This window comes from Castor canadensis, chromosome 7 (genome assembly GCF_047511655.1).
Source record: "Castor canadensis chromosome 7, mCasCan1.hap1v2, whole genome shotgun sequence".
In the NCBI taxonomy this organism is placed as follows: Eukaryota; Metazoa; Chordata; class Mammalia; order Rodentia; family Castoridae; genus Castor; species Castor canadensis.
The window spans coordinates 111,800,794-111,827,739 of NC_133392.1; the positions used below are offsets into that span (position 1 = coordinate 111,800,794).

General features: G+C 34.3%; 1 protein-coding gene across 12 annotated transcripts in view; it reads left to right on the top strand.

Annotated features, from left to right (window-relative positions):
- Positions 1-26,946, top strand: part of Dock7 (dedicator of cytokinesis 7) — a 207,473-nt gene that overhangs the window by 143,962 nt on the left and 36,565 nt on the right. For 4 of the 12 annotated variants that reach the window (XM_074079913.1, XM_074079914.1, XM_074079918.1 and 1 more), the window contains 13 exons: positions 439-528; positions 1,515-1,610; positions 4,081-4,221; positions 4,316-4,429; positions 6,120-6,290; positions 8,468-8,607; positions 17,362-17,531; positions 18,904-19,058; positions 19,872-20,054; positions 20,153-20,288; positions 23,796-23,892; positions 25,075-25,171; positions 26,670-26,804. In XM_074079913.1, the coding sequence (XP_073936014.1) occupies positions 439-528; positions 1,515-1,610; positions 4,081-4,221; positions 4,316-4,429; positions 6,120-6,290; positions 8,468-8,607; positions 17,362-17,531; positions 18,904-19,058; positions 19,872-20,054; positions 20,153-20,288; positions 23,796-23,892; positions 25,075-25,171; positions 26,670-26,804 (1,725 nt within the window). Of the gene's footprint in view, positions 1-438; positions 529-854; positions 891-1,514; positions 1,611-4,080; positions 4,222-4,315; positions 4,430-6,119; positions 6,291-8,467; positions 8,608-17,361; positions 17,532-18,903; positions 19,059-19,871; positions 20,055-20,152; positions 20,316-23,795; positions 23,893-25,074; positions 25,172-26,669; positions 26,805-26,946 lie in introns of all 12 variants that reach the window. The other 8 variants (XM_074079907.1, XM_074079908.1, XM_074079915.1 and 5 more) reach the window with 3 other exon arrangements.

Sequence of the window (26,946 nt, forward strand, 5' to 3'; positions counted from 1 at the left end):
TATAAATGACTTACATTTGATGTAGTCTATGACTTGAATGATGGATTTTAGAAATAGTGAAAAAATTAAAGAAATTATTCTAAACTTTTCTTCAGTGAATAAAAAATTCTTGATTTCTCTTTTAGTCAGACACCAGTTGAGAAGTATGTTTTTAATAGATATGTGCATGTGTACAGATCACACAGATAAGTTTCATTCTTTGCAGCACTCTAAATATTACAATCATTAAAGACTAAAAGGATATAGAAACCATTTTGATACTTCTAATTCATTGTTATTAAAGCAGCTTAAAATAGTGTAAATGAGTTGAGCAATAAAATACATGGTTGTTGAAACCATAGTAAAACTGTTTTAAAATTGTTCATAATCCTTAAGCTGCAAAGTCATCTGCTGCAATGTTAATGTTATCTCGTCATTTCAATCATCTTCACTCCATAGGCTATGGATCGAAGTTGTAATCGTATGTCTTCGCACACAGAGACGTCAAGTTTCTTACAAACATTAACGGGACGCTTACCAACTAAAAAGGTAGATTCATACAAAGACAATTCATAGAGGGGGAGGTTAATCCCAATAATTAAATAGGTGTAAGATTCCTTTACATAACCAATATGAGATATCAAAATAATTGCATTGTGTTTAAAAATATGTCAAGGCAAGCACTGATTGTGTGATGCCTTTTGGGGCATTCTTCTCTAGTATAGGCTTTTTTATATTAAGGTAATGTTTGTATCTTTGAGATTGACTATAGAGTTTAGTGAATTCAAGTTTGATCATAAAATTTTTACCAAAAAATGTACCAACTCATAATTCTGTTTCTGTAACTGCTTCTGTTTTGTGTTTTAAATCTCCAGGGAAAGGAAGATGAGTTAGAAAAATTATCACTCTTAGTAAGATATGTTGATTTGCTTCCCTTATGCACAGTTTTGTTAGTCCTTTTTCATATTAATATACACTACTTTGCAAATGCTTTGTATGCATATCCATTATAAGGCAGGAGTTTTCTGTTGTTTTTAAAAGATCTTAAATTTTTAAAAACTTGACAATTAATGGCTTATAGCAGTTCAGATGCCATACTGCCAAAAAATAAATAAAATGGAATGGCTTGTAGCAAAGTTTGTATTTGTAAAGGTATTTCCTAAATTGTACCAGCAAAGTTCATGGGTGTATTTGTATATGTTAAAATATTGTGTAAAACACAAAATTTTTTTATAACTGTGGATTTTTGGTCTAGTTTCGATTTGCAGGTACAATTGAGGAGGCCATTTCCTACCTGTCCTTTTAAAATTACATTTTACTCTGAGATAACATGTAATTTTTTCAGCTGTTCAACATGCCATTGTCTTATATGCATAGTCGTTTCGTTAATGGGTGTCTTCACTGCATCATTGAATGGTTCATATACTTTATTTTGCTTATTGTCATTATATCTTCATTTGTATTTGCATTCTTATTTGTCTTATGTTATTAGCAGAGTTGATTTTGATAATAACTGTGAATTTACTTCTGGATAGCTTTTTCATGAGGAGCTGGCATTGCAGTGGGTGGTGTGCAGTGGCAGTGTTCGGGAGTCAGCTTTACAACAAGCCTGGTTCTTTTTTGAGTTGATGGTGAGCAAACTAAAACACTTTCTTTATATTTTTTTTCCTCAGTAAACAATTTTGTGTTAAGTCATTTTTGATCTTAGAAATATTTTTCTATTGCACATATATGGTCTTATGTGTGGCTCCAGGACAAAATTACATATATTTCATTTCTAAATATACACTAAGGGCACTCAGCACAATTTAGGTGAAATGATATGGTGTGAAGTTCATTTAACTGTTTTGTTTTTTTCCCCAAAAAATAGTTGCAGATGTTAGCTCTATTTCAAGGAAACCTGAGATGTATTCTTTCCTAATCTAAACACGCAAGTGAATAAAGGTGGTACCATAGGTTGTATAACAAAGATAAAAATAGCTTTACAGATACTTACTACTATTATTATGGCTAGAAAATTCTTAGGGAAATGCCAGTTACAGCCAATTTTAAAAGCCAGCAAATTAACTATTTTAATAAATAAATACATTTACATTATATAAAATATGTATACATATATACATAGACATATTCATAAACAGAGGCAACAAATATTTATCAAATGGGTATAATATGCTAACATATTACTAAGGCACAAAAAAGTAACTTACCTAAGTATACACAACTTGTAGGCAGCAGAACTGTGATTCAAACTCAGGCATTCTGGCACTAGAGACTTTTCATTTCTCTCCTTAGCTCTTGAAAGCTGAAATCACTGAAACTTTTTCTTCCAAAAAGTAGTACACAAAAAGTAATTAAGAAACTAAAAAAATTAAAAAGTGAGAAAAATAAAAAAGAGAGAGAGGGTAGGCAAGGGGAAAATAAAAGAGGCTTCCAGAGTATATTATAGGTTCAATCAGCATTAGATGTTACTTCTGTTGGTGATAAGAAAGTATTTCTTTTCTACAGAAAAGGTAAACCAGGGACAAGATATAAGTGTCAGAAAACTTATTTTTGTTATTCATCTGCTTTTATTGTAAGATAAAATTATAATTTTGACTTAAGAAAGGTCTTACATGTATGTTCAGATTTCTTAATATAAGTCAAAAGACTGCAGTTTAAGACTTAGCTATAGCTGGCACACACTTGTAATACCAGCAGCTTAGGAGGTTAAGACAGGAGTATTGCAAGTTTGAGGTCTGCCTGGGTTACTTAGCCAGACCCTTTCTCAAAAATAAAACAAAACTAGGACTACTTCATGGCAGAGCATTCACTTAACATGTGTGAGCCCTGTGTTCAATCCCCAGTACTGGAGAAGGGAAAAAAAAAAAAAAAGACAAGACTTGGCTGTCTTGTATTGATTTTAGCTTCAGTTTTCTTAAAGTTTAAAAAAATTCTTTATTACCATTAATGCAGTGTTACAATAAAGAACTTTCCTAAAAGCATTTTCTAAACTTAAACATGGTGGTACATGCCTATAATTCCAGGTACTTGGGAGGCAGAGGCCCCAAGTTTGAGACCAACTTGAGCAAAGTTAGCAAGACCCTATCTCCAAAACAAACTACAAACCAAAACCCAAGGGGGCATAGCTTAAGCATTTATGAGGCTTGGGTTCAATCCCATTACTACCACAAAAACAAAACAAAAACTATCAATTTTAACTAATATTTTATTATTAATGTTTAGTTATGAAATACCTATTGTATTTCTACCACCTGCCCTCTGTGATAGGTGCTAAAGATACTACAGTGGAAATATAGGGCTTCTAACCAGTTTTTTTTTGTTGTTGTTTGGTGTGAAGTGGTATTGGAATTTGAACTCAGGACCTTACACTTGCTAGGCAGGTGCTGTACCACTTGAGCCATGCCCCAAGCCCTTTTTGCTTTAGTTATTTTTCAGATAGGGTTTCACTTTTTGTCTGGGCTAGCCTTAGACCATGATTCTCCTACCTCTTAATCCCAGGTAGCTGGCATTACAGGTATGCCCCACCATGCATGGCTTGTTTGATGAGATAACTTTTTGCCCAGGCTAACCTGGAACCCTCATCCTCCAAATCTCCACCTCCTGAGTAGCTGGGATTATAGATGTGTGTCTTCATGTCCAGCCAATTTCTAACCTTTCAAAACTTGTAATTTAATGGTGACAGAATGGGAACATTAGTTTTAGAAAATTTTAATTAAAAATGTTCTTACAGAGAAATACTTTTTTCTGTTGATATACAATAAATTTTTTCTTGATAGCAAGAATAATTTTATGATATTCATAGATTTGAACTGTGTTTGATATTTCTTTGGCACGTACAAAATATCATATTCAAAATATTTAAAAAGCTGAAAATATTTTTGTCATCTATTAAATTACATGGTATATTGAAAGAATAGCCTGAGGATCTAGAGTCATTATATCACTTAGTTAAATCATAAGAAATTAGCCAGGCATGTTATTTCCAACGTTCACGAGGCTGAGACAGAAGGATCTCAGGTTCAAGACAAGCTTGGCTTATATCACAAGATCCTGTCTCAAAAGAAAAAAATTAAACTAATGGCTTGTATCTTTATTCAGGTGAAGAGCATGGTGCATCATTTATATTTTAATGACAAACTCGATGCTCCAAGGAAAAGTCGTTTTCCAGAACGTTTCATGGATGACATTGCTGCTCTTGTCAGCACAATTGCTAGTGATATAGTGTCACGATTTCAGAAGGTAATGATAACTTTGTTTTCACTTCTGTTTCTTTCAAGCTGAGAATAAACTATCACATTTTCATTTTTTTTTTTTTTTGCTTTATATTTCCTAGGATACAGAAATGGTTGAAAAACTCAATACAAGCCTTGCATTCTTTCTCAATGATCTATTATCTGTTATGGACAGAGGATTTGTTTTTAGTCTTATAAAGTCCTGCTATAAACAGGTAATGCATAGTTAGTAATAATTAGTATTAATAATCAATAATTTAAATACTGGGTTAGCTTTTCTCAAGACTGGAGTTTAAAGAGCACATTCATACACTGATGTTAAAACAAAAACAGTAGCACAAAGTAACATTTTGTTATTACTAAGGCAAAAAGTACATTATATTCGTTTTATCTGGACACAAGGACTATGAAACGCTGTTGCCAGTACAGCCAGCTTTTCCTTGAGTTGTAGTATACCATACATGACATGACTCCTTCATTCCCATTTAAGAGAGAAAGTCAAATCAGTAATAATGTAAAACAGCCTCAAGATGCCATGCAAGTGCAGCATTTATACTGAATGAACAGCTAATTGAACTATTTGTATCTTGTGTAGTTTTTAAAGTAATTGCCTTTTGCTGTGTATTCCTCCTAGTGTGTCCCTAGACATTGTAAAGTTTGGAATCATGGTCACATGTTTACTGAAGTCCAAAATATTGTTCATTATCTTACCTTTAGTAAACTAGAAGCATCCCGGACCTTTTCCACAAGCAGCTGATTGTGTTTTAAAAAATTTTTATCAACTGATTGATGAAGCCTATCTTTTGATATATACTGAATATTGGCTCTTGATGGGCCACTTTGGTAACAAGCAGTATAATCATTCCAGAATTATTACCTTTAAAAATATATACAAATCTCTGGGTTCTATCCCAGAATTACTCAGGTTGTGAATTGTCATTGGAGGGGAAGGATGATGTCACAGGACATGGTACTTCTGAAACCTTTCCCAGCTGACCAACAGATTGATTGTTGGAAACTACTGATCAAGAATTCTACTTGGCAGTATAATATTTAAAATTTTGTTTTTATTGTCTTGTTTATTTTTGTGGTGCTTTGAACTCAGTGCCTCATGCTTGCTAGGCAGGTCCTTTAGGATTTGAGCCACTCCACCAGCCCTTTTTTTGTGTTGAGTATCTTCGAGATAGGGCCTCTCGAACTATTTGCCCAGGGCTGGCTTGTAACCGTGATACTCCTGATCTTTGCCTCCTGAGTAGCTAGGATTATAGGTGTGAGCCACTGGCACCTGGCTTGTCTGTTTCTTTCAGTAGAAAAGTTAACTATGCATTGACCACTTGCAAGTAGTTATAAAACACTTACGTTCTTTTCTGAAAAATTTTATGTCCTATTGCTACCAAAAGTTACCCTGTCTTATTCTTAAAGTATTGACTTTCTATACTTGCTAAACATTGAGGTTGACTCTTGTGATACTAAAGATACTAAATCAGTTTATAATAATATCTCCTCAAGTAGATTATGATATGATGGGAAAAGTAGACAATAATAAATATAGGTAAACACAAAATACTACAAAATGAATGCAGAATTTCTTTTAGGATATGATAAAAATGTTTTTGTTATGAAAAAAAAGTAAGTATACTTACTTTTTCCTCTGTACATTTTTGAGATGTGAAAATACTGACGCCATATTGGAAATGTAAGAATGTGACTTTTGGGTTAGTCTAATGGATTTATATAGTAGATCTTAAAGTTCCAAATCTTAAAGTTCCAATAATTCTGGAAAAGGGATACTGCTGGTTAAATTATAAAGCCCAAAACTGCCATTGAATACTATTCTTTCATCTTTCATTCTGATATTACTATTAGAGAAATAATAGGTTCTGTTATTTATGCAATGCTTACAAGGTGTCTTCAAAGCTTTATTCACTGCCAAATCCAAGTGTTCTGGTGTCCTTGAGGTTGGATTTTCTGCGAATCATCTGCAGCCATGAGCACTATGTTACATTGAACTTGCCCTGCAGCTTGCTTACTCCACCTGCATCTCCATCACCCTCTGTTTCTTCTGCAACATCTCAGGTATGCAAAGTGTGTGAACATGTATATTTTTTAAAGTTCACATTTGTGAAAAGGATTTTAAATGATAGATAAACAGTTCCATGTGCTTTCATCAGTAATAGCTCAGTGCATCCAGAACAACTCTCTAGGTGGTAAGTGCAGACAAAAAACCAGAAACACAGAAAGGACACTGAGTATAAAGTAGCAGAGCCAAACTTTGAACCGACTTTTTTTTAAAGAGTCTGAGCTCTTAAACACTATGTTTTACTCCTTTCACAGATTTGTGCACATGTGAGTTAATTCACCTAAATAAACTCATTTAACTTAGATGTTTTCACAAGTTAAACAGTTCTTAAAGCAGACACTGGGACCAAGTTTTGGGTACATGATGATTACTAGGGATCAATACCTGTGAAAGGAAGAGGGGATGCAGCATAATTGAGCAGAGAAAGAGTCAAATTGCAATGCCAGCCTGTCAGGCCCTTCCTAACTCCTCGAGGATAACCAGACAAAACTAGATAAACATTTCTAGCTTTCAGTGAGTACCACTTGACTTAAACAGCAGCTACTAGTTTCCCTAAATATGAAAAAGGGTTGTTGTAATAATTAATACACATGGCCTTAAACACATTGAGATTTTAGTATTAAAGAAACCAATGTTTTCCTCCTTCCTAGTGACACACTTTCTGTTATATTCCTAAATTAAACAAGCTACTTTCTTAAGCTCTTAATGTCTAAAATCAAAGTTGATCTTAAGCCTTTCTTAATTGTTTTTAAGATATTTAATTGCCAAGTGGAATTCCCTAGACTAGTTCATTCTCATGTATTTGATAAAAGAAAAATTTACATTTCTCTTACATAGACTGGAAGACACTTGAGAACACTCCCACCTTTAAATTTTACCTTTGCAGGACATCTTGTGGATCAGCTTATCTCCTTTGCTAACTGGCTAGTAATCCCTTCCTGTGAAGGATAAGGCTAGTCTTTAACTTGCTTTCTTTCTCTTTTGCCAAAGATGTGGCTACACAGTCAGAGACACATTAATCATAGATACAGTTCCTAAAACCTTTAACGAAACAGTTGCTTTTAAACTAACTCCTTACTGAACATCTCATTCATGCAGGAAATTCTCATGGAATCTCTATTATTTTGTTTACTTTCTCATCTAACTACATAATTTTCAGATTTTTTTTGGCGGGAGGCAGTACCAGGATTTGAATTCAGAGCCTTGTGCTTGCTAGGCAGTTGCTCTGCCGCTTGAACTTGCATTGGCTACTTTTGAGATAGGGTCTTGCTTTAATGCCCAGGCTAGCCTGGGCTTCAGTTATCCTATTTGTCCTTTCTCACATAGCTCGATGACAGGCATGCGCCACCATACGCAGCCATTGGTTGAGATAGAGTCTAGTGAACTTTTTGCTGTGGCTGGCCTCAAATCACAGTCCTCCCCCTGATCCTCACCTCCCAAGAAGCTAGGATTATAGACTTGAGTCACCACACCCTGGCTAATTTTCAGATTTTAATAGATAACAGATACATCATTTTATAGGGACAAAAAGGGTTTTATATATTTATTAGTAAGGTGGTTTCTCCATAGAGAAACAGAAATCTGTTGTTCTTCTGTGAAACTCCACATGGATGGTCCAGAGTATGGAATATACCCTGTGAGATGCTATTTTGTGAAAACTTAAAAATCCCAGTGAATAGACCACAAAATGATAATAGTTCCAAAGATAGTATGTTCTTTGAAAACTAATGTAATTGGTGTTTGAAATTTCTGTAGAAACCAGTGGCCTCGACTATGAATATATCTCTTGTATTTTGGGATGAGTGTATAGTATACTGTTTGGATTTAGTTGCTTTTTTCCCCTTCAGAGTATGATGTTGAAATTTAGGTGCTGAGATGGTAAAAGACAAAGCAAATGCAAAAGTTTCAATATCAGAAAAAAAAGTAATTAAACTTTTTGTTAATTTCAGTAATAAAATAATTAAATTGATAAAATCATTTTACCAGTCACCAATACCAAAAATAAGAGCAGTTATTTTCTCAAATGCTAATACTAGTAATGTAAAACAAACTGCCCTAGATAAAGTTTATCTTAATTTTTATAATGCTCACATTTCATTTGTTACAATGTCCCAACTATAGGCAATTTTATTGTATAGCTGTTATAGTTTTGTTCTGCCTTACTTCCCAACAGAGTTCTGGATTTTCCACAAACGTGCAAGACCAGAAGATTGCAAATATGTTTGAATTATCCTTGCCTTTCCGCCAGCAGCATTATTTGGCAGGCCTTGTGTTAACAGAGCTGGCTGTCATTTTAGACCCTGATGCTGAAGGGTGAGTAGATTGATTTTCGCCTTACAGAATAATAGTTTGATTTTGGCCAAATATTCCACTTATGCTTCCTAAGAATCGAAATAATACTGTTTCCCACTGTTTTAATACTTCTCTATTCATGAAGTTCCATATATATTATTCCTGTATTTCATCTACTTTAAGAATAACTTTTTTTTTCATATTTTGTCACCTCTGCACTTAAGATTGTCTTAAAACTAGTGGTATATCATGGTTTATTTCATAGCATTCTTGTTCTTAGTAGAAATATTAAGAAACTGTATATATTAGTAGTTGAATTCTTAGACTTACTGAAATACAGTAGGCACTTTTCAGTAAGGAAAATAAACTACTTTTCTATTTTATTCCTTATGAGGAAAATTTACCATTTGCCATCCTACTATATAGTATGTTATTTTAAAAATTGCCCTATAAACAAGGTTAAAAAACTTCCAGTGTTATGTACACTTGTAGAAGATTTTTGGAAATTGATATCACCAGATGATTTGAATTTATAGAAACAGCTTACTGTGTTATAGTCTTGCATCCCTATGGACAGTATCCATCTTCATACTTACTTTCAAAAATCTATATGGGGGACTGCTAGAGTGGCTCAAATCCCTGAATTCAAACCCCAGTACTATAAAAAAAAAAATCTGTATGGGAGCCTGGCACTATGGTACATAGTCACTCTTACTTGGAAGGTTGAGATAGGAGGATCATGAATTTGAGTTTCGCCTCAAATTGAGAAGGGAAGGGAAGGGAAGGGGAAAGAACTGTATAACCATAATTCATTTGGAGAAAATATTTTTAAAGTTTTTCTATTGTAGTTTTATAATGTGTCTTAACCTCATGTAAGAGCTTCAGAAAACAAAAAGAGATAACCTTAAACAGGTTTTACAAGGGTTCTCTGATGAACTTGAGGAAAGACTGAAACAGTATGTAAATTCCTTAGTAATTTATCAGGGACATAGTCATGTTCAATAAAATTTTAAAGGCCAAATCTTCTGCAAATGAAAGATATATTTTTAAAATAATGGCAACATCAGACATTTGTAATGTACTTTAAAGAAGTAGTTTTCACATTGTATTTTATAGAACTGCAGAGTTCTGAAGAGATGTTTCAGTAGGTTTCCATATAAGGTGGGGTCTGGTGTGTGTAGACTTTGGAGTACAGAGAGGGCAAACTAAAGCTGTGTTTGCTCCAGCTTTCATATTTTGTCATTTGACAAATGAATATTTGGAAAAAATGAGTACTTGAAAAAAGAATAAAGGGATCTATTTCTTGGGAAAAAGACCACTGTTAGGAAAAAAAACTTTTTTAAACATACTAGCTTTCATAATTGGTACATCTCAATCATTTGAATTGTATTTCCAATAATTTTACTTGATAAGCCAGAATTGCTTTGGTTACAAGACATAGAAAATTATTCTTAAAACTGACTTTTTAAAGAAAAAAAATACCATTTCACATTTGGAGAGAAGATAGGATTTTTAGTATGGTTCAGTCACCAGCTCAATGGTATCTTCATGTCTTACCCTTGTTGGAATCATCAACTTCATTTCTTATGACTGCAAGATAGTTACCACTGGCAGTTAAGATTAAATGCAGGATAGAGAGGGAAACCCTTTTCTTAGCATGTAATTTAACTATTTCCTTTGGACTAATTTGGGTCACTGGTTATCCTGAACTACCATAGTCACCAGAGCTGTGCAGGTTACTATATGGATTAAATTTCCTCTACTCAAAAGTGATCCTGTTATTAATGCATGGACTGTTTTTTACAAGAGCAGGAACTTTTGCCTAAATGTAAATCAACTGTGTTCCTAAACACAGTGTTTGTTGTTGTTGATAGATCTTTTCCATTAAGGAAGCAATGAACTGATTAACATTTGTATCTTCTCAGATTCATAAAACAGCTTGCCAGCTGACTACTACTTTACTCCTGAAACTGGAGATATAATCAGCTTCTCCAGAGCCATAGAGAAAGGAATACATACCTGAACAAAATTTTAATTCAATTAAGAAGGAAGACAGAGGAAATGTTTGTTGTATAGATGCTCAGTACTATCTGGTATAAAGAATTAGGTTTATTGCCAGGTGCTAGTGGCTCAAGCCTGTAATCTTAGCTACTCAGGTCACAGAGATCAGGAGGATCACAATTCAAAGCCAGCTTTAGCAAATAGTTCTGGGACATCTCACAAATACTCAACACTAGAAATGGCTGGCGGAATGGCTCAAGTGGTAGAGTGCCTGTGTTGCAAGCATGAGGCCTGAGTTAAAACCTGAATACACCCCCCCCCTCCAAAAAAAATGAGGCTTCTTTTCTACCATAAGAATTAACTCTATTAAAAACAGGTTTATATGAAACAATAGAGGACTTATGAAAGTATTCTTTACTGCTATTTTTCCTTGTAAAGCTAAATGAGTTGGTCTTTGACCCTTAGTAAGATTTTCTATAAAACCCAAAACGTAATGATAATTTTGTTTACTACCACCTTTTCTTTATGTATTCATAAAGATATTAAAAGTGCTTTAAATAATAGTGTATTGTCGTATAACCTTAGTTTTTACTTCCATGTGTTTCTTCTTTTTCCCCATGCTTTCCTGAAACCAGTCCATTAGCAAATACCACAAGTACTACTTCCAACATATATATTAAGTTCAGCCACTTCTTTCTGGCTCCACTGCTATTTCCGTAATTGTGCTTCCATTTTTGCCTCCCAAAGAATTTGTTTTGTTTTATTTTTGCAGTACTGGGGTTTGAACTCAGGGCATTGTGCCTCCCAAGCAGGTGCTCTGCCACTTATACAATATGCCAGCCCTGAAGTAATTTTTCTACACAGCAGCCTGACAGTATTTTTTTAAATGGGAATCAGATTATTCCACGACCTTCCTTAAAACTTGTCTATGTGTGTGTCTGGAATCCCACTTAGAGTAAATTTCAAACTTTTAATAGTGGTCCTCATACCTCTGTATATCTGTCTGTGTCTACTCTTGCTACTGTCTTCCCTCCTCACATACTAAGACCTAACTGTTGTGGCCTTTCTGTTTCTTGAGTGTGACAAGCTCATTCCCAACATAGGGCTTGCATTTTTCTGTGCCTGAAGGAATGCTTGAATGGCCATTAAGATATCATACCAGTTTCTTCTTTGTGATTCTTCAGGTGTCAACTAAAACAGTATTGCTTTATTTGGTCAGGATTGCTTTGGCTATTCAAGGTCTTTTGTGTTTCCATATAAATTATACTACTGATTTTTCTACTTCTGTGAAGAATTTCATGGGAATTTTGATGGGGATTACCTTGAATCTATATATTGCTTTCAGTAATACAGCCGTTTTCACCATATTAATTCTGACAATCTGTGAATGTGGGAGGCCTTTCTGTTTGTTAATGTCTCCTTCAATTTCTTTCTAAAGTATTTTATAATTTTATTATAGAGGTCTATAAATAAATCCTCCTTTGGTGGATTTATTACTGGATTTCTTTCTCTTTTTTTCTTTGAAGCTATTACTAATGGGATTGTTTTATGATTTCTTCCTCAGATGTTCATTACTGGTATATAGAAAAGCTTTTTTTTTTTTTCCCCCAGAGTCCTCCCAGATTCTGCCTCTGAGTAATTAGGATTAAAGCTTTGAGCCACCAAGCCCAACCATGAAAGCTCCTAAATCTTGTATGTTGATTTACCCATTTCTAGATTTTCCATTTTATCGGTATACATGTTTCACATTGTTTCCTAATAATCCTCTGGATTCAGTGATATCCCGTTTTTCATCTCTAATTTTATTAAGACTTCTCTATTTTATTTTCATTATTAGTTTGGCTAAAGGTTTGTCAGTCTTGTTTATCTTTTTAAAAAACCAATGCTTTGTTTATTGATTCTTTGTATTATTGCTTTAACCTCAGTTTGATTAATTGCAATCTGAATTTTTATCATTTCTATCTCTTTCCATCTGCTAACTTTGGGTTTGACTTATTCTTTTTTCTAACACTTTGAGGTACATCATTAAGTTATTTATTTGAGATCTCTGTTTTTTAACGTAGGTGCTAATTGATATAAACTTTACTCTTAGCACTGCATTTGCTCTATCCAAGTGGTTCTGATAAATTTTATTTTCATTTGATTCTAGGAATGCTTTGATTTCCTTCCCAATTTCTTCAATAACCCAGTTTGTTCAAAAGTGCATTGCTCAATATCCATGTGTTTGTATAGTTTCTTTTGCTATTGACTTTTAGTTTTATTACATTATTGTCTGATAAAATACAAGAAATTATTTCAGTTTTTTTTTATTTGTTAAGAGTTGCTTTCTGTCCTAAAATGTGATCTGTTTTGCAGAAAGTTCCATGAGCTCCTAAGAAAATGTGTATTCCCCAGCTATTAGATGGAATATGTTGTAGATATCTATTAAGTCTATTTGCTCTGTAGTACAGTTTAACTCTGAGGTTTCTTTTTTGGGGGGGTGAGGTGGTCCTGGTGATCGATCTATCTGTTGATAAGAGTGAATATTGAAATCATCTACTTTTATGGACCTGTCTATCCTTTAATATCCCTTTCGTATCTGGATATCAGTAGTGTCTGTTTTATGAAATTGGGTGCACCAAATATATATATTTGCAATTGTTATATCTTCATGGGTTGTTCCCTTTATTAATATGTAATAACTTTCATTATCCCTTCTAATTTTGGCTTGACATATACTTGTCAGCAATGAATATAGCTGTTCCTACTTGCTTTAGGGTTCTATTTCCTTAGAATATCATTTTTCAGCCTTTCACTCTCAGTCTGTGTCTGTGTTTGGCAGTGAGTTGAGTTTCTTGTAGAAAGCAAACAGGTCAATTTTATTTTTTAAGTCCATTAAGCCAGTGTATGTCTTTTAATTAGATAATTAAGACCATTTATATTTAGGGTTATTATTAAGAGGTATATCCTAACTTCTTCCTTCTTCATGTTAGAGGTTTGCTGACTTTCTAAGCTAATAATGTTTGATTTTTTTTTCCTACTTCTCACTTGTTTATCTGTTCTCCTAGTGAGATTTATTCTTTCCTAAACTTTTGTGCTTAAGTATGTCTACCTCTTCCTCTTTTGTATGGTATTCCTTTAAGTATCTACTACAATGTTGGCTTACTAGTCATGGATTGCTTTAGTTCATGTTTGTCATGGAAATTCTTTGTTTCTCCAATTTTAAAAAATAACTTTATCAAATATAGTAGTATTGGTTGTCAGTTATTTTGTTTCAGTACTTGAAATACATTAGTACATGGTCCTCTGACCTTCAGGGTTTCTGCTGAGGGATTGTTACTCTGATAGGTTTGCCTTTATAAGTAACTTGGTGCTTCTCTCTTGCAGGAATATTATATCAAGAAGTTCTTTTGTAGTCATATCTCTTTGGGGTTTTAAAGCTTCATGTACTTGAATGGACATTTCTTTCCTTTGATTTGGGAAATTTTCTGCTATAATTTCATTGAATGAGCATTCTATGCCATCAAGCTATATCTTGGTCCACTCTGCCACAACACAAATTCTTAAGTTTGTTCTCTAAATCGTGTCTCAGAGGTCTTAGATGTTGTGGTCATGATAACTTTTTTTTTCCTTTATTGCTATTTTAATGTAATTCCTTAATCTGTGTTTAACACCTAGTATTCTTTCTTCTACCTAGAAGTATATTGACAATGCTTGCCATTGAGTTTTTATTTGATTTATTGAGAATTTCATTGCCAGATTTCTGGTTTTGTTTTGTCTTCCAGAATCTGTATCTTTTTGCTGAATTTCTTGTCCAAGTTGTTAACTTTCTCATCTAGGTCTTAAATTGACTTCTTTATTACAATCCCCTCTGAGGTCATTGATCACTTTTCAAACTAGACTTTTGAATTCTTTGTCTGGCATTTCAATATGTTTGAATTCAGTTAATGAAGAGTTTTGAAATTTTGGAGGAGTTATGTTGCCTTGATTTTTTAATGTCTTGTGTTTCTAAATTGCAATTTGTACATCTATTGGCATGGGTATCTCTTCTGGTTTTATTTGAATGTCTTCTTAATGAGTATCCTTCTCTTGAGAGCTCAATCCCCAGTACCATTCAGAGAGGAGAAAAGAAACCACAGACACAGCAACACCACTGTTCAGGCTGCTGCTATTGCAGACCAAAGGTTAGGCTGGTCAAGCATCAGTTTTCAGTGTCATGGCTGCATTCACTTTTCTTTTCATACTGGAAACTGCTGCTGGCCCCAGTGAACCTTGTTGCTTATGGGCTGGGTTCCCACTTGCTCCAAGGGACCCTCCTCCTTCCCATCCCCACCCCCCTCCATTTTTCACTCAGGGGCAGCACATGTCCAAGCCTAATGACATCTTCTTGGATGGGGAGACCTAAGGAAACCTGGCACTTTGCTTGTTGGTCTCAGCACTTTCACATCCTACATAGCAAAAGGCCACCCTGTGGAGTGGAGGAGGCTGGGGAAATGGAATGATCTGTTGGACTTGGGTTCAGAGCCCTCAGTTGTGCCTAGCAGCAAATCACATATAGCCAGGAGGTAGCTCCAAAGGCTGAACAATCTGCTGATCCCAAGCTATGGTCTCTAGCAGTGATCCACAGGTGATGAAGCGATCTGACTTCTTGCCACAGCAGGCAAAGCCATTAATCTGTGTATGCTCCATATCCTGAGCTCTCTACTGCTTCAACTTCTCAGTGTGTCTATGTCTGACCTTCCCCTGCTCCATAACTGTCTGTTGCAGCTGTCTCCCACTCAGACTGTCTCTCACTCTCCACTGGGAGAGTGTCCTTAGGGTCCCTGAGTTGCATTTATTCCTAGTTTTCAGGTCTTCAGAGTAATTAGTCTCAATCAATAGGACCCCATCTTACCTCAGGAGCCAGACTATTATTTTTATGTCTGTGTTTTTCTCTTGCTAAAATAAACTCCCTAAAACAAGGGCAGTGTCTTAACCTAAACATCAATAATAGAATAGGGCTGGCGATATAGCTTAGTTGTACAGTTCTTCCCTAGAATGCATAAGTGTCTGGGTTCAGTCCCAAGCACTGCAAAAAAAAAAATGCAGACATTGCATAAGTATATTTAATAATGGTTGCATGTGATTGAGTAACATGCACATATAAAAAAGCTTCATGCAAATAAGTGAATAGAATTTAGATAGGTTGGAGTCTGATAGCTGCTGAGAGGATAGGAATACCTATTCAGGTTTGAGAATTATGAGTGGTGATACAAGAAGTGAAAGAGGAGAGCATAAAAGGGAGAAACAAGTTCTCAGAATAGAATCTGAGCCTTGGGATTAGAATGATAGGGGAGTGTGAGGAAGGATGGGAACTATTAGAAAAAAACTACAAAAAGCATATAAGATGGCAAAATATCAAATAGAGAACTGGAGAATGAGAACTGAAATATGTCCATGTAGAGGGTGTTTTTTTTGCTCGTTCCTTTGGTTTGGCTTTTGTTTTGTATTGGTTGTTTCAGTTTTTGTTTCCTTTGAGACAATGTCTTGCTTTGTAGCTCAGCCTGGCCAAGAACTTGTGAGCCTCCTGCCTCAGTCTCCTGAATGTTAGGATTATAGGTGTGTACCACCAAGCTTGACTGTGGCTTTCAACAATGTGTTTTTATTCACAGTTTGTGAATAAAAATCTGGAAGGGAGAAAAAAGAAATCTAGTTAGCTTTCATGTACAGCTACATAAAATGGCAGATAAGATCTAGTGTAAGACTACCTGTTTTCAAATTATAGCTTTTACAGTGAAGATGTATTTCAAGATAGGAAAGGCTTATTTGAAAAAAGAAGGGAAGAACTTAATGAAGGGAGTCATTGTTGAAGAAAGATGGGGTTCATGACATAAAAAGAAATCACTTTCTGAGAGAAGATACAACTTTTTCTGAGACAAAAAGAAAAGCTAATTCAGTAGGTATTAAGATGGACATTTGTTAAAAGATCTGGCTAGAGCAAATTCAAAATGACCTTTCCTAAGAAAAGGAGAAATTGCAGGTCAGGTCTTCTATTGAGATTGATGATAAGAGGCTTAAGGAGAAGAGAATGAGATCTGAAATTGCTATTGGATACAACTTTAAGGGCCAGTTGAAACTGGAGTGGATGAATTTTTAATTAGAATGGTTTGCATAGTCAAAATGCCTTCAATCTAAGAAGAAATAAAGAATGTGTGAAGATAAGAGTCACCCTTGCTAGAGTATTAGCCCAGTTGAAACTGAGGGGGGTTGGGAGTATAAAAAGAATCATAAGGACCTAAATGAGATAGATACGTGAGCAGCGAAGCTCACGTATTTATCTCATGTAAACAGAGATGTCAAGGGGAACTCCAGCCTGTGCACTACCTAATCAGTGGACCGAGGATTTTTCCTTCAGGAAAAAGGAAGTAATTTATGATACATATGAAAAGATCTAATCTGATGAAATAAAACTTAAAGCTACTTAAAATTTACCTTTAAAAATGTTACTATAATTCCTGTTAAATTCTTTAATATTCAAAAGCACTAATAAGGAGTTAGTGTCAAAATGTTATTTTACTCCTAAGTGAACTCATATATTTCCTTTTCCTCAGTTCATATTTTGTACATTTCACACTTTCATATATTTTATTTACTTTTTAAGTGAGAAGTATTTTATAGGAATTCATGCAAATATAAATTCCAAAGTTAAGAAATTAAACCAGATAGATAGAATAGCATGACTTGCTGTTTGTTTTAAAGATATTAACTAATCTCTGTGACCTTACTACTACTTCTTCATCTCTTCTTTTTAAATAGACTGTTTGGATTGCATAAGAAAGTCATCAATATGGTACACAATTTACTCTCCAGTCATGACTCTGACCCACGGTACTCTGACCCTCAGATAAAGGCTCGAGTGGCCATGTTGTATCTTCCTCTGATTGGTATTATCATGGAAACTGTACCTCAGCTGTATGATTTTACAGGTACTTAGTATAATTAAGACATTTTAAAACTCAGTGTTTAAAAGTATTAGAAAATATCTTAAGAATAAAGATCTTAGGAAAACAAATATAAGGAAACATATACTGAGAAAAGTTTTATGTAAATATTTAGCCATGTTGCTGAAAAACTTGAGTATATGAGGGAAATTCAGTACAAGATTCCTGTAAGTAGTTCTTACAATGAATTTTTAAGTCATAAGTTTATAGCAACTTATACCTACATTTTAGAAATAAGTTTGTATGCATATGTACTGTGTGTCTTAAAAGAAAAGAAAACTTGACAAGTTTCTACTACCCTCAGTATCAACTTTATTCCGAAATGTATATAATTAAAATTAATATTCACATGAATATCAAGAATTACATTTATTTAACATTCGGTTAATAAGTTGAAGTTATGTTGGCCTCTTAAAAACTAGCACCCACAAGCTTTTATTCCTCTTTTAATATTTTCAGTTTAGTTGAATGTTGAATTTAGGTTGCAACAGTTTTTTCTTTAGGACAAATGGAACTTAACCTGATAAAGTACTTCCAGTTTAATAAAGCCCAAAACATTTCTAAGTACCTGATAAGTATTAGGAACTGTAACAGGCACTGGTGCTTCAAACATAGCCAACTCTGCCTTTCAGGGACTGATAGTTGGATATAGTCTTCTCGGGATTTTGATCAATAAAGTAGGTTTTCTTATCTGAAGGCAGAAATGTTTATCTTACTACATATTTTTTAAACTGTTGGTTAAAATTCTCCACAAGCTACAAATTATTGCTGTAGAAATCAGTTAACATTTAAAATATTTAAAAGAGGTAAATCTAATCTTAAATATTACAGTTAGTGTTTAAACAACATGGATTTGAACTGTATGGGTCTACTTTTAGGCCAATTTTTGCGGGGTGGGGGGGATTTGCAACCATTTGAGAAAACGTACAGAGGAACCATGCAGCATAGAAATGCCAAAATAATTAAGAAAAACTCAAGTATGTCATGAATTTATAAGACTCTATGTAGATAATATAACAGTCTCTTTTATCATTTACTACCAAAAATGTATCTTACCTATTTTTCACTGTATATGTGAAGATATGTACAGATAACATGAAAAATATGTGCTTACTGACTTTTCATTATTGGTTAGGCTTCTAGTCAACAGCAAGCTATTGGTAGTTGAGCTTTTGGAGAATCAAAAGTTACACATAGATTACTGGCTTTGGGACTCAGCACTCCTACCCCCTGCATTGTTTGAGAGTCAACTATATATATTTATAGGTTTTTCTTTTAATGGAAAATAGGGAGAGGAATTGTGTGCTTAACAACTGTTAGTTGAGCTAAATAGTTCTGTTTTGTTTCTTTCCTTCAGAATCTCACAACCAACGAGGAAGACCCATTTGTGTGGCCCCTGATGATTATGAAAATGAGAGTGGAAGCATGATAAGCCAGACAGTTGCCATGGCAATTGCAGGAACATCAGTCCCTCAACTAACAAGACCTGGCAGTTTCCTTCTCACATCAACGGTAAAATATTCTGCAGAAATCTTTTTACAGAAAGACAAAGACATAGACGTGCCCTTAAATAACTTAGACTACTATATTAGCCCTTGCAGAAATACTTTGAACTTTATTTATTGCACAAAAGCATAATAGTTCCTAGAATATTACCTACCTTGTACTAAATTGTTTAAAAAACTATCATGTCAAAGTTGATGGGATAAATTGTATTATGTCATTCAGAATTTTGAAAATTACCTCGAACTCAAGATCCTCAGCCTCAGCTTCCAGAGTGTTGAGATTACAGTCATGCACCGCCACATCCAGTTTTTTAGTTTTTGAGACAAGATCTCTCTTATGTATTTAGGCTAGCCTCAATCTTGAATCCTCCTGCCACAACTTCTGAGTGCTAGAATTACAGGCATGCTAGGGCATACACCAGCTTTGCTTAAGGTATTTTTAAATGTATGGCAACCCTGTCATAGGTTAAAACAAACTTATGTTACCAGGAAAAAGTTCATTAAACTTCAGGCCTTAACTTTAAGGTTCTATATAATCATTTTATGTAAGAGTTATTTAAATCAAATGGTTCTTTTAAAAATACTATGTTTAAGCAATTTTTGTTTTGTTTTTTGTTTATTTATTTATTTTGAGATAGGATCTAACTGTATAGGCCAAGGCTTACCTCATACATGTGATCCTCCTGCCTCAGCCTCCCAAGCGATGGGATTACAGACATGTACCATCATCCCTGGCTTTGTAGCAGAAAACAGTTGACAACTAAACAACAGGAAATGGTTATTGATCTGTTAGTCTCATTCTACTGGTCTTTATTTTCAGAGTGGCAGGCAGCATACTACCTTTTCAGCAGAATCAAGTCGGAGTCTTTTGATCTGTCTGCTTTGGGTTCTGAAGAATGCAGATGAAACAGTTTTACAAAAGTGGTTTACAGATCTCTCAGTGCTACAGCTAAACCGGCTATTAGATCTGCTTTATCTTTGTGTATCTTGTTTTGAGTACAAAGTAAGTAGTCATACCATTGCAATGAACAAGAAAGGAAAAATTATGTGGAAAAGGAAGAAAATTTCCTTAATGCATCTTTTCCAATGTTTAAATTTTAGGGAAAAAAGGTATTTGAAAGAATGAATAGTTTGACCTTTAAGAAATCAAAAGACATGAGAGCAAAGCTTGAAGAAGCTATTCTCGGGAGCATAGGTGCTAGGCAAGAAATGGTGCGCCGAAGCCGAGGACAGCTTGGTACGTACGCAATACCTTCTCTCCCTGGTGAGGAATATTTTCATTTCCTTGAATTGTATGTTATAATCACCACTGTTGTATGTCTTCAGTGACAAGTCTATACTTTCAAAAAAAAAATTTTTTTTGCAGTACTGATGTTTGAACTCAGGGCCTCATGCTTGCTAGGCAGGTGCTCTCTCACTTGAGCCAGCCCTAAATATGATTTTAAATTCTGAATTAACTTGAGTAATTAATTCTCTTCAGGATATAAGTTAGAATTTTAATTTAAAGAAGGTGAACACAGTTCCCAGTTTTCTCTGGATAGTCTCTGTTAATGCCTGTTGCCCTTGTGCAATTATTAATAGCATTGCTTTCCACTCTTTTTTAAACCAGTTCATTGTTTTGGAGTAGTTTTAGATTGACAACAAAATTGAGCATAAAATATAGAGATTCACATACACCCTGCCCAGTATAGTTCCCTCCATTGTTTCCCACCAGAGTGGCACATTTGTTACAATTGGTAAATCTACATCAACACATCATCACAGACAGTCTATAGTTTACATTAGCGTTCATCCTGTATAGCATCACTTTTTACTGTTAAGAGTGTTTTGGGTTTCACAATAAATTAATATACTCTATATCAAAGCCAAAAATGTATCCGGAGGGGGGAAAAACCAGTTTAGTAGCATTTGAGGTCTGTTTCTAATCCCAGGCTATCCATCAGCCATACATCCTTGGCTATATCACTTTATCATCCCACCATCCTTTTCCTCATCCACTTATGATTGTATCAAGAATTTAGAAGGTAGTATAACAGCTGATCTTATCATTTTGTAGTGATCATGTATGTGTAAACGTTTGTGGATTCCAAAGTGATATGCAAATAATTTTATTGATAAGAGTTCCTTAATGGGACGGGAATGGCTTAGTCATCTATGTACATAACTCATGCTAACAGCACAGTATATATTTGTTGATTTAAAATATGAGTATTTATGTAAATGAGTATTTTTCAACTACAGTTTTCTGACAGACCTTTAGCACAGCGATCACTTATTTAAATAGCTCTTTATATGTTATCTGTGTTTGGAATTTAATAATGAATAAGACCCAATCTTCGCCCATGAAGGTAATAGAGCACTATTTTTTCCATTATAGTTATATACAGTTTACAACATACCTTTATGTTTTCTTTGAACTTATTTATTATGGATAGCCCTCTAAAAAAGTATGAAAACTAACTTTTACTTAGATCATTCAATTATCAAAACCTAATGCATAAATTACACTTACCTTTAAGATAAAGATTATAAAACTCAGAGGTAAGTAACTTGTCTAAGATGATAAACTAAGTGATAGAAGCAACATCTTTTTATTTTTAATTTAGTGGATTTTGTATTATACCAAAGTTGTTTCTGAGGTTTATTTTTGGAGAGAAGGGAACTGTTAACTATTACAAACTGTTACAATTTTTGTTACATTTTTAAATTTGTGGGCCTTAGGAACAGCTGTCATTGTTTGAATGTAAAAATTGATGTTCTTTGTCTTAGAAAACTTATGCCTTTATACTTCTTATTTATGGTTGAACAATTAGAAATCACTAATAATAGACATTCTTTTATTTTCTTTTTTTATTGGTATTGGGAATGGATCTCAGGCCCTTGAGCTTGGCTAGGCACACACTCAACCACTTAAACCATACCCCCAGTCCAAGATACTCTTTTTTGTTGTTGTTGTCATTATCTTTGTTTTAGCAGTACTAGGATTTGAACTCAAGGCTTCCAGCTTGCTAGACAGGCACTTAGCAACTCTGCTAACCCCCAAGATACTCTTTTTTTTGTTTGTTTTTTTGGGCAGTACTGGAGCTTGAACTCAAGGCCTCACGCTTGGTAGGCTTGGTAGTCAGGCGCTCTACCACTTGAGCCACTCCACTAATGCAAGCCCTGTTTTTTGTATAGGACTTTTCAAGATAGACTCTCAAGAACTATTTGCCTCAGGCTTGCTTCAAATCTGGATCCTCTTGATCTCTGCCTCCTGAGTAGCTAGGATTGCAAGTGTGAGCCACCAACACCCAGCTTCCCCAAGATATTCTTAAGTAAGGAAGTAAGAGGTAATTTTTTGGGGGAAAAAGTAGTAAAGAGTAAAGATATTTTTCTAAATATCTTAATATATGCATTTTTGTTTTATTTCATAAAATTTTTCAAGGGTAGAGATTTCAAAATTAAAAAGGAAGAGAAGGCAAGAAATGAAAGAAAATAGAAAAAATACGTAGAACTGTCTGTCATTGCGTCAAATGATAATTATTTTTCAGTATGTTTTTAGATCCTATTTGAACTCTAAATTTTTACTTCCATCCAACCAATTTAAAGTGTTATCTTTTTTTAGTGATGGTGGCTCACACCTATAATCCTAGCTACTCAGGAGGCAGAGATTAGGATTCAGGTTCAAAGCCAGCTCTGTACAAATTGTTTGAGAGACTTTACCTGGAAAATACCCAACACAAAAAAAGACTCAAAATGGCTCAAATTGTAGAACATCTGCCTAGTAAGTGAGAAGCCCTGAGTTCAAACCCCAGTACCACCAAAAGTAATAACAATAATAAAAGTCTTACCTTTTTCAAAAAGAAGCATTAGTTTTCTAGTTGAAAGCTTGGTATCTGATTCCATTGTGTGTTTGTATATTTCTCTACAATTCTCAGTATCTTCTCACTTAAGATGGATTTGTGTGAGTCATTTCTATAGCCTCTTAAAATCTTCCATACCACTCAGCCTCCCTTCAAACCTAGAAACTTCTCAAGTGAACCCTACCTTCCTCTTTTCCTGCTTTGTAGACCAAAAAGGAAGTAACTACTTTAAGAATTCATTCTATTTTGTTTACTTATTGAACAGAAACTTTTCGAGCTCTTGGTATGGGCCACTTTATCAGCCTGAGCATAAAGTGCTGAACAAATTAGACATCATTTCTGTCCCTAAATAGCTTGAGTTCTTGTGGCCATAAGTGTTGTGGGCAGGAACAAAGCAAATTCAGAGGAAAGGAAGTCTTGGAAAGTAGGGGAAGACCTTTCTGAAGTGGTAATGAATGATTGCTCAATAAAAATTTATAGCAAGAACAATCAGGTAAAAATTGCAACAGCCATTTCACAGAACCTAAATAAGGAGCATTTCTATGCTGATGGGGAATAACAAGTAGAGCAGAATAGCTGTAATGGTATAAGCAAGAGGGAAAGTGGTAGGAAGGGATGTCACATCATGTGGGTCTTTCAAGAAAATCAGTTTTTGAACCTTTGCTTATAAAAGGTTGTTGGGTTTTTAAATTCAAGAAATATTCAATATGAGTGAATATATTTCTTCTATAACTACTGTGAAAATTTTTAAATAAAAAAACCCATTGTTGGGTCCTTTTACTTGTCCTGAGGGTAAAATGGCTGTACATAAAATTAATGATATACAGTATTTCTTGTCAGTTTGCAAATATACTTATATGTGGTCCAACTGAAATAAATTGGTTTTGAAATTTACTTGATAGAGAGAAGCCCATCTGGAAGTGCTTTTGGAAGCCAAGAAAACCTGAGGTGGAGAAAGGAGATGACTCACTGGCGTCAAAATACAGAGAAGCTTGACAAGTAATAGAGCCTGGGTCTGATGGGCTTGTCAGGTTTCAAATGCAGGAGGAAAGTGATTAATTTCAGTTTTAGTTTATATTTGGCATTCAAATCTTAGAAGATAAAATATTCATGTTTAATTTTAAATTTTAGATTAAAAAAGATTTGGGGGAAGAATTTTTCATGGGTCACAGTAAAGCAAATTTTTTTTATATTTTAAAACCGATTTCTCCAACAAATCCCCTTGGACAGTACATTCAGCAACTGTTTTTCACAAATTGTGTTTCATTTTCTTTGTTTACCCCTCTCACTTTACTGAGTTATGATTGACCAAAATGTGCATATTTACACTATACATTGTGACTTTTAATGTATGTGTACATTTGAAAATGATTACCACAATCAGGCTAGTTAACATCTGTCATCTCACAGATTTTTTTTTCCCCAAAGTTTTTTTTCTAATACATGATTCTATCTACTCTTACCAAAGAATTGTATTATCTTATGAGCATATTGGTAATAAAAATTAAAGGAGAATTCAGTGACACCTTAGAAATATTAAACACTTTTATAATGAATAAATACATGGAAAAATCTTTGGAATGCTAAAATGACTAGTATTTGAATGTTAACATGAAACAGTTTTAAATGCAAGCCCACAAAGCTCCACCTAGTGTCATTCAAAATTAAGCTGTGGTTTGCTGCATGTCTGAAATTTGAAGTATAAATATTTATACTTTTATAGGGGCATTATGCTACCATAGTGGAGTGAGAAAATGTGTATTGGCATAGCCAAAAAAAATACAGAATAAAACAAAGCTTTTTGGGGGGCAATACTGGGGTTTGAACTCAGGGCCTCACACTTGATAGGCAGGCCCTCTACACTTAAGCTACTCGAGCAGCCTGTTTTTTGTTTTGGGTATTTTTTGACATAGGGTCTCACTAACTACTTGCCTGGGCTACCTTTAAACCTTGATCCCCCTGATTTCTGCCTCCTGAGTAACTAGGATTACAGGCATGACCCACTGGCTCCAAGCCTAACAAAGCATTTTTAATATGTAAAATATTACCTTTTTGAAATTTTTTTATTCTGGCAAATACTGAAAATGATTTCAAGGTTTTCTTTTCATTTTTATGCATTCTTAAATTCTTTTTTTATATGTGGCTTTTCAAAAGATAACTTCTTATAATATTTTGTGTCAGGTCAAGAGCAGAGATTGAACATGAAGCACTAATTGACGGAAACCTGGCTACTGAAGCAAACCTAATCATTTTAGATACATTAGAGATTATTGTCCAGGTAAGAACACAAGAAAGGAATTTAAAAAGTACAGACTCGGTAAATTGGGATTGGGAGGAAAATACTTATCAAACTATATAATTATATTTAAATATCAGTAGTTCCAAAAAAACTTAATTCTCAGCAGTCTGTAGTTCTCTTTTTATAAATTACATCTCTTTATCTCTCCCCTTCAGAGCCTAGTCTTGCATTTACAAAGGGCTGCTGAATGTAGTTGGATGTCCTGCCATAATACATTCAACATGCATGAATAGCTATCACTACATAGAAACATGCTGAATGTATTCCTTATCTTCCACATATTTTAGCAGTGTTGTGGTGTTTTACGTACAATTTTCTTATTAGTAGCCTTCTAGATAGTTTTGACCCCATTAGTAATAATAGTAGTAACTAATATTTATTTGGTTTTTCCTATGTCAGCCACTGTCCTAAGCATTTTTCAAATAGTATCTCATATGGTCCTTAGAAGAAACTCATGTAGTTCAAATTTTCAGTAGCCACATCTTATGAATGAGAACAGTTAGCCACAGAGATTTTAAGTAATTGTCCATGATCACACAGCTGATAAACGGAAGAACCAGGATTTAAGCCCATTACCAAGCTCTCTCAGTTGTTGTAGTAAGTATGTCTCTCACTTATTCATTCCATTCTTTTTTTTTTACTTCCACCATTCTGTCAGGTTCTTATTTCAAAGCTATTATAATAGCTTTGGTATACCTATGTTCTTCCCTCTCTAATCCATTCTCTTCATTTCCATAAGATTCTTAAAATAATTGATTGAAATCCCAATTGAAAATTTTAAAACATGAAAAGTTTGTATTTCTTCATTGTTTAATTAAAAAAAATTAGAAACTCTTCAGACTTAGAGGACTCTTTATATTTTGGTACTTTATTAGCTGAAGTAGGTCTAAAGCTACTCGAAAAAAAAGAGGATGAAAAGAAATAGTAAATCCCAGATACCTAATCCAAGATACTTGCTCAAGCTCTAGCATTGATTTGTACTTTAGTTGGTAAAAAGGAAGAGCAGAGTGCACTTGTATTTCTAAGAGCATGCCTCAGAGGATTAAACTAATCTGTTCACTAGGGTTCACAGTCCCCAGGTACAATCTAGGATTTCTGGTTTTAAAGGAAGAAGGAAAGAATGATTATTGATATGCCAACTTTCTCTGCCAAGGGCACCACTCTAAGCTATTAAACCATTTTTTACATGAACTCAAGTTAGTCCAAGTTCATTTACAGTTTTTCCTCGAACAACATACTTTCTGCTTTTTGTCACTATATCTATGCTCCTCTCTTTTTTTCTCACTTAAATTCTATCCACTCTTTCCTTCTTTTATCCAAATCCTCCTTCTTTTATCCAAATCTTGTCCTTAAGTCCTCCTAGTTCTAATGTTATCATTTTCTTGTCTTTTAAGTTTTTGCTTTTCTTACATATTTTATAACTCCCAACCAAATTTCAGGTACATCTCTGTTTTATTTGTTTATTCTTAAATTGCAGACAGTTTCTGTGACAGAATCCAAAGAGAGCATTCTTGGTGGGGTGCTGAAAGTGCTACTCCATAGCATGGCCTGTAACCAAAGTGCTGTTTATCTACAACACTGTTTTGCTACACAGAGAGCCCTGGTTTCAAAGGTAGGTGATTTTTATACCTGTAATCTTGTCTGATATTACTTTCTTTTTAAACATTGTCTAAGATCGTTTGACACATTTTTTGGTTAGTTTATGTATAGTTAAAATTTGAATCATTACCTAAAACCCTTGATTTTTCCTTGTG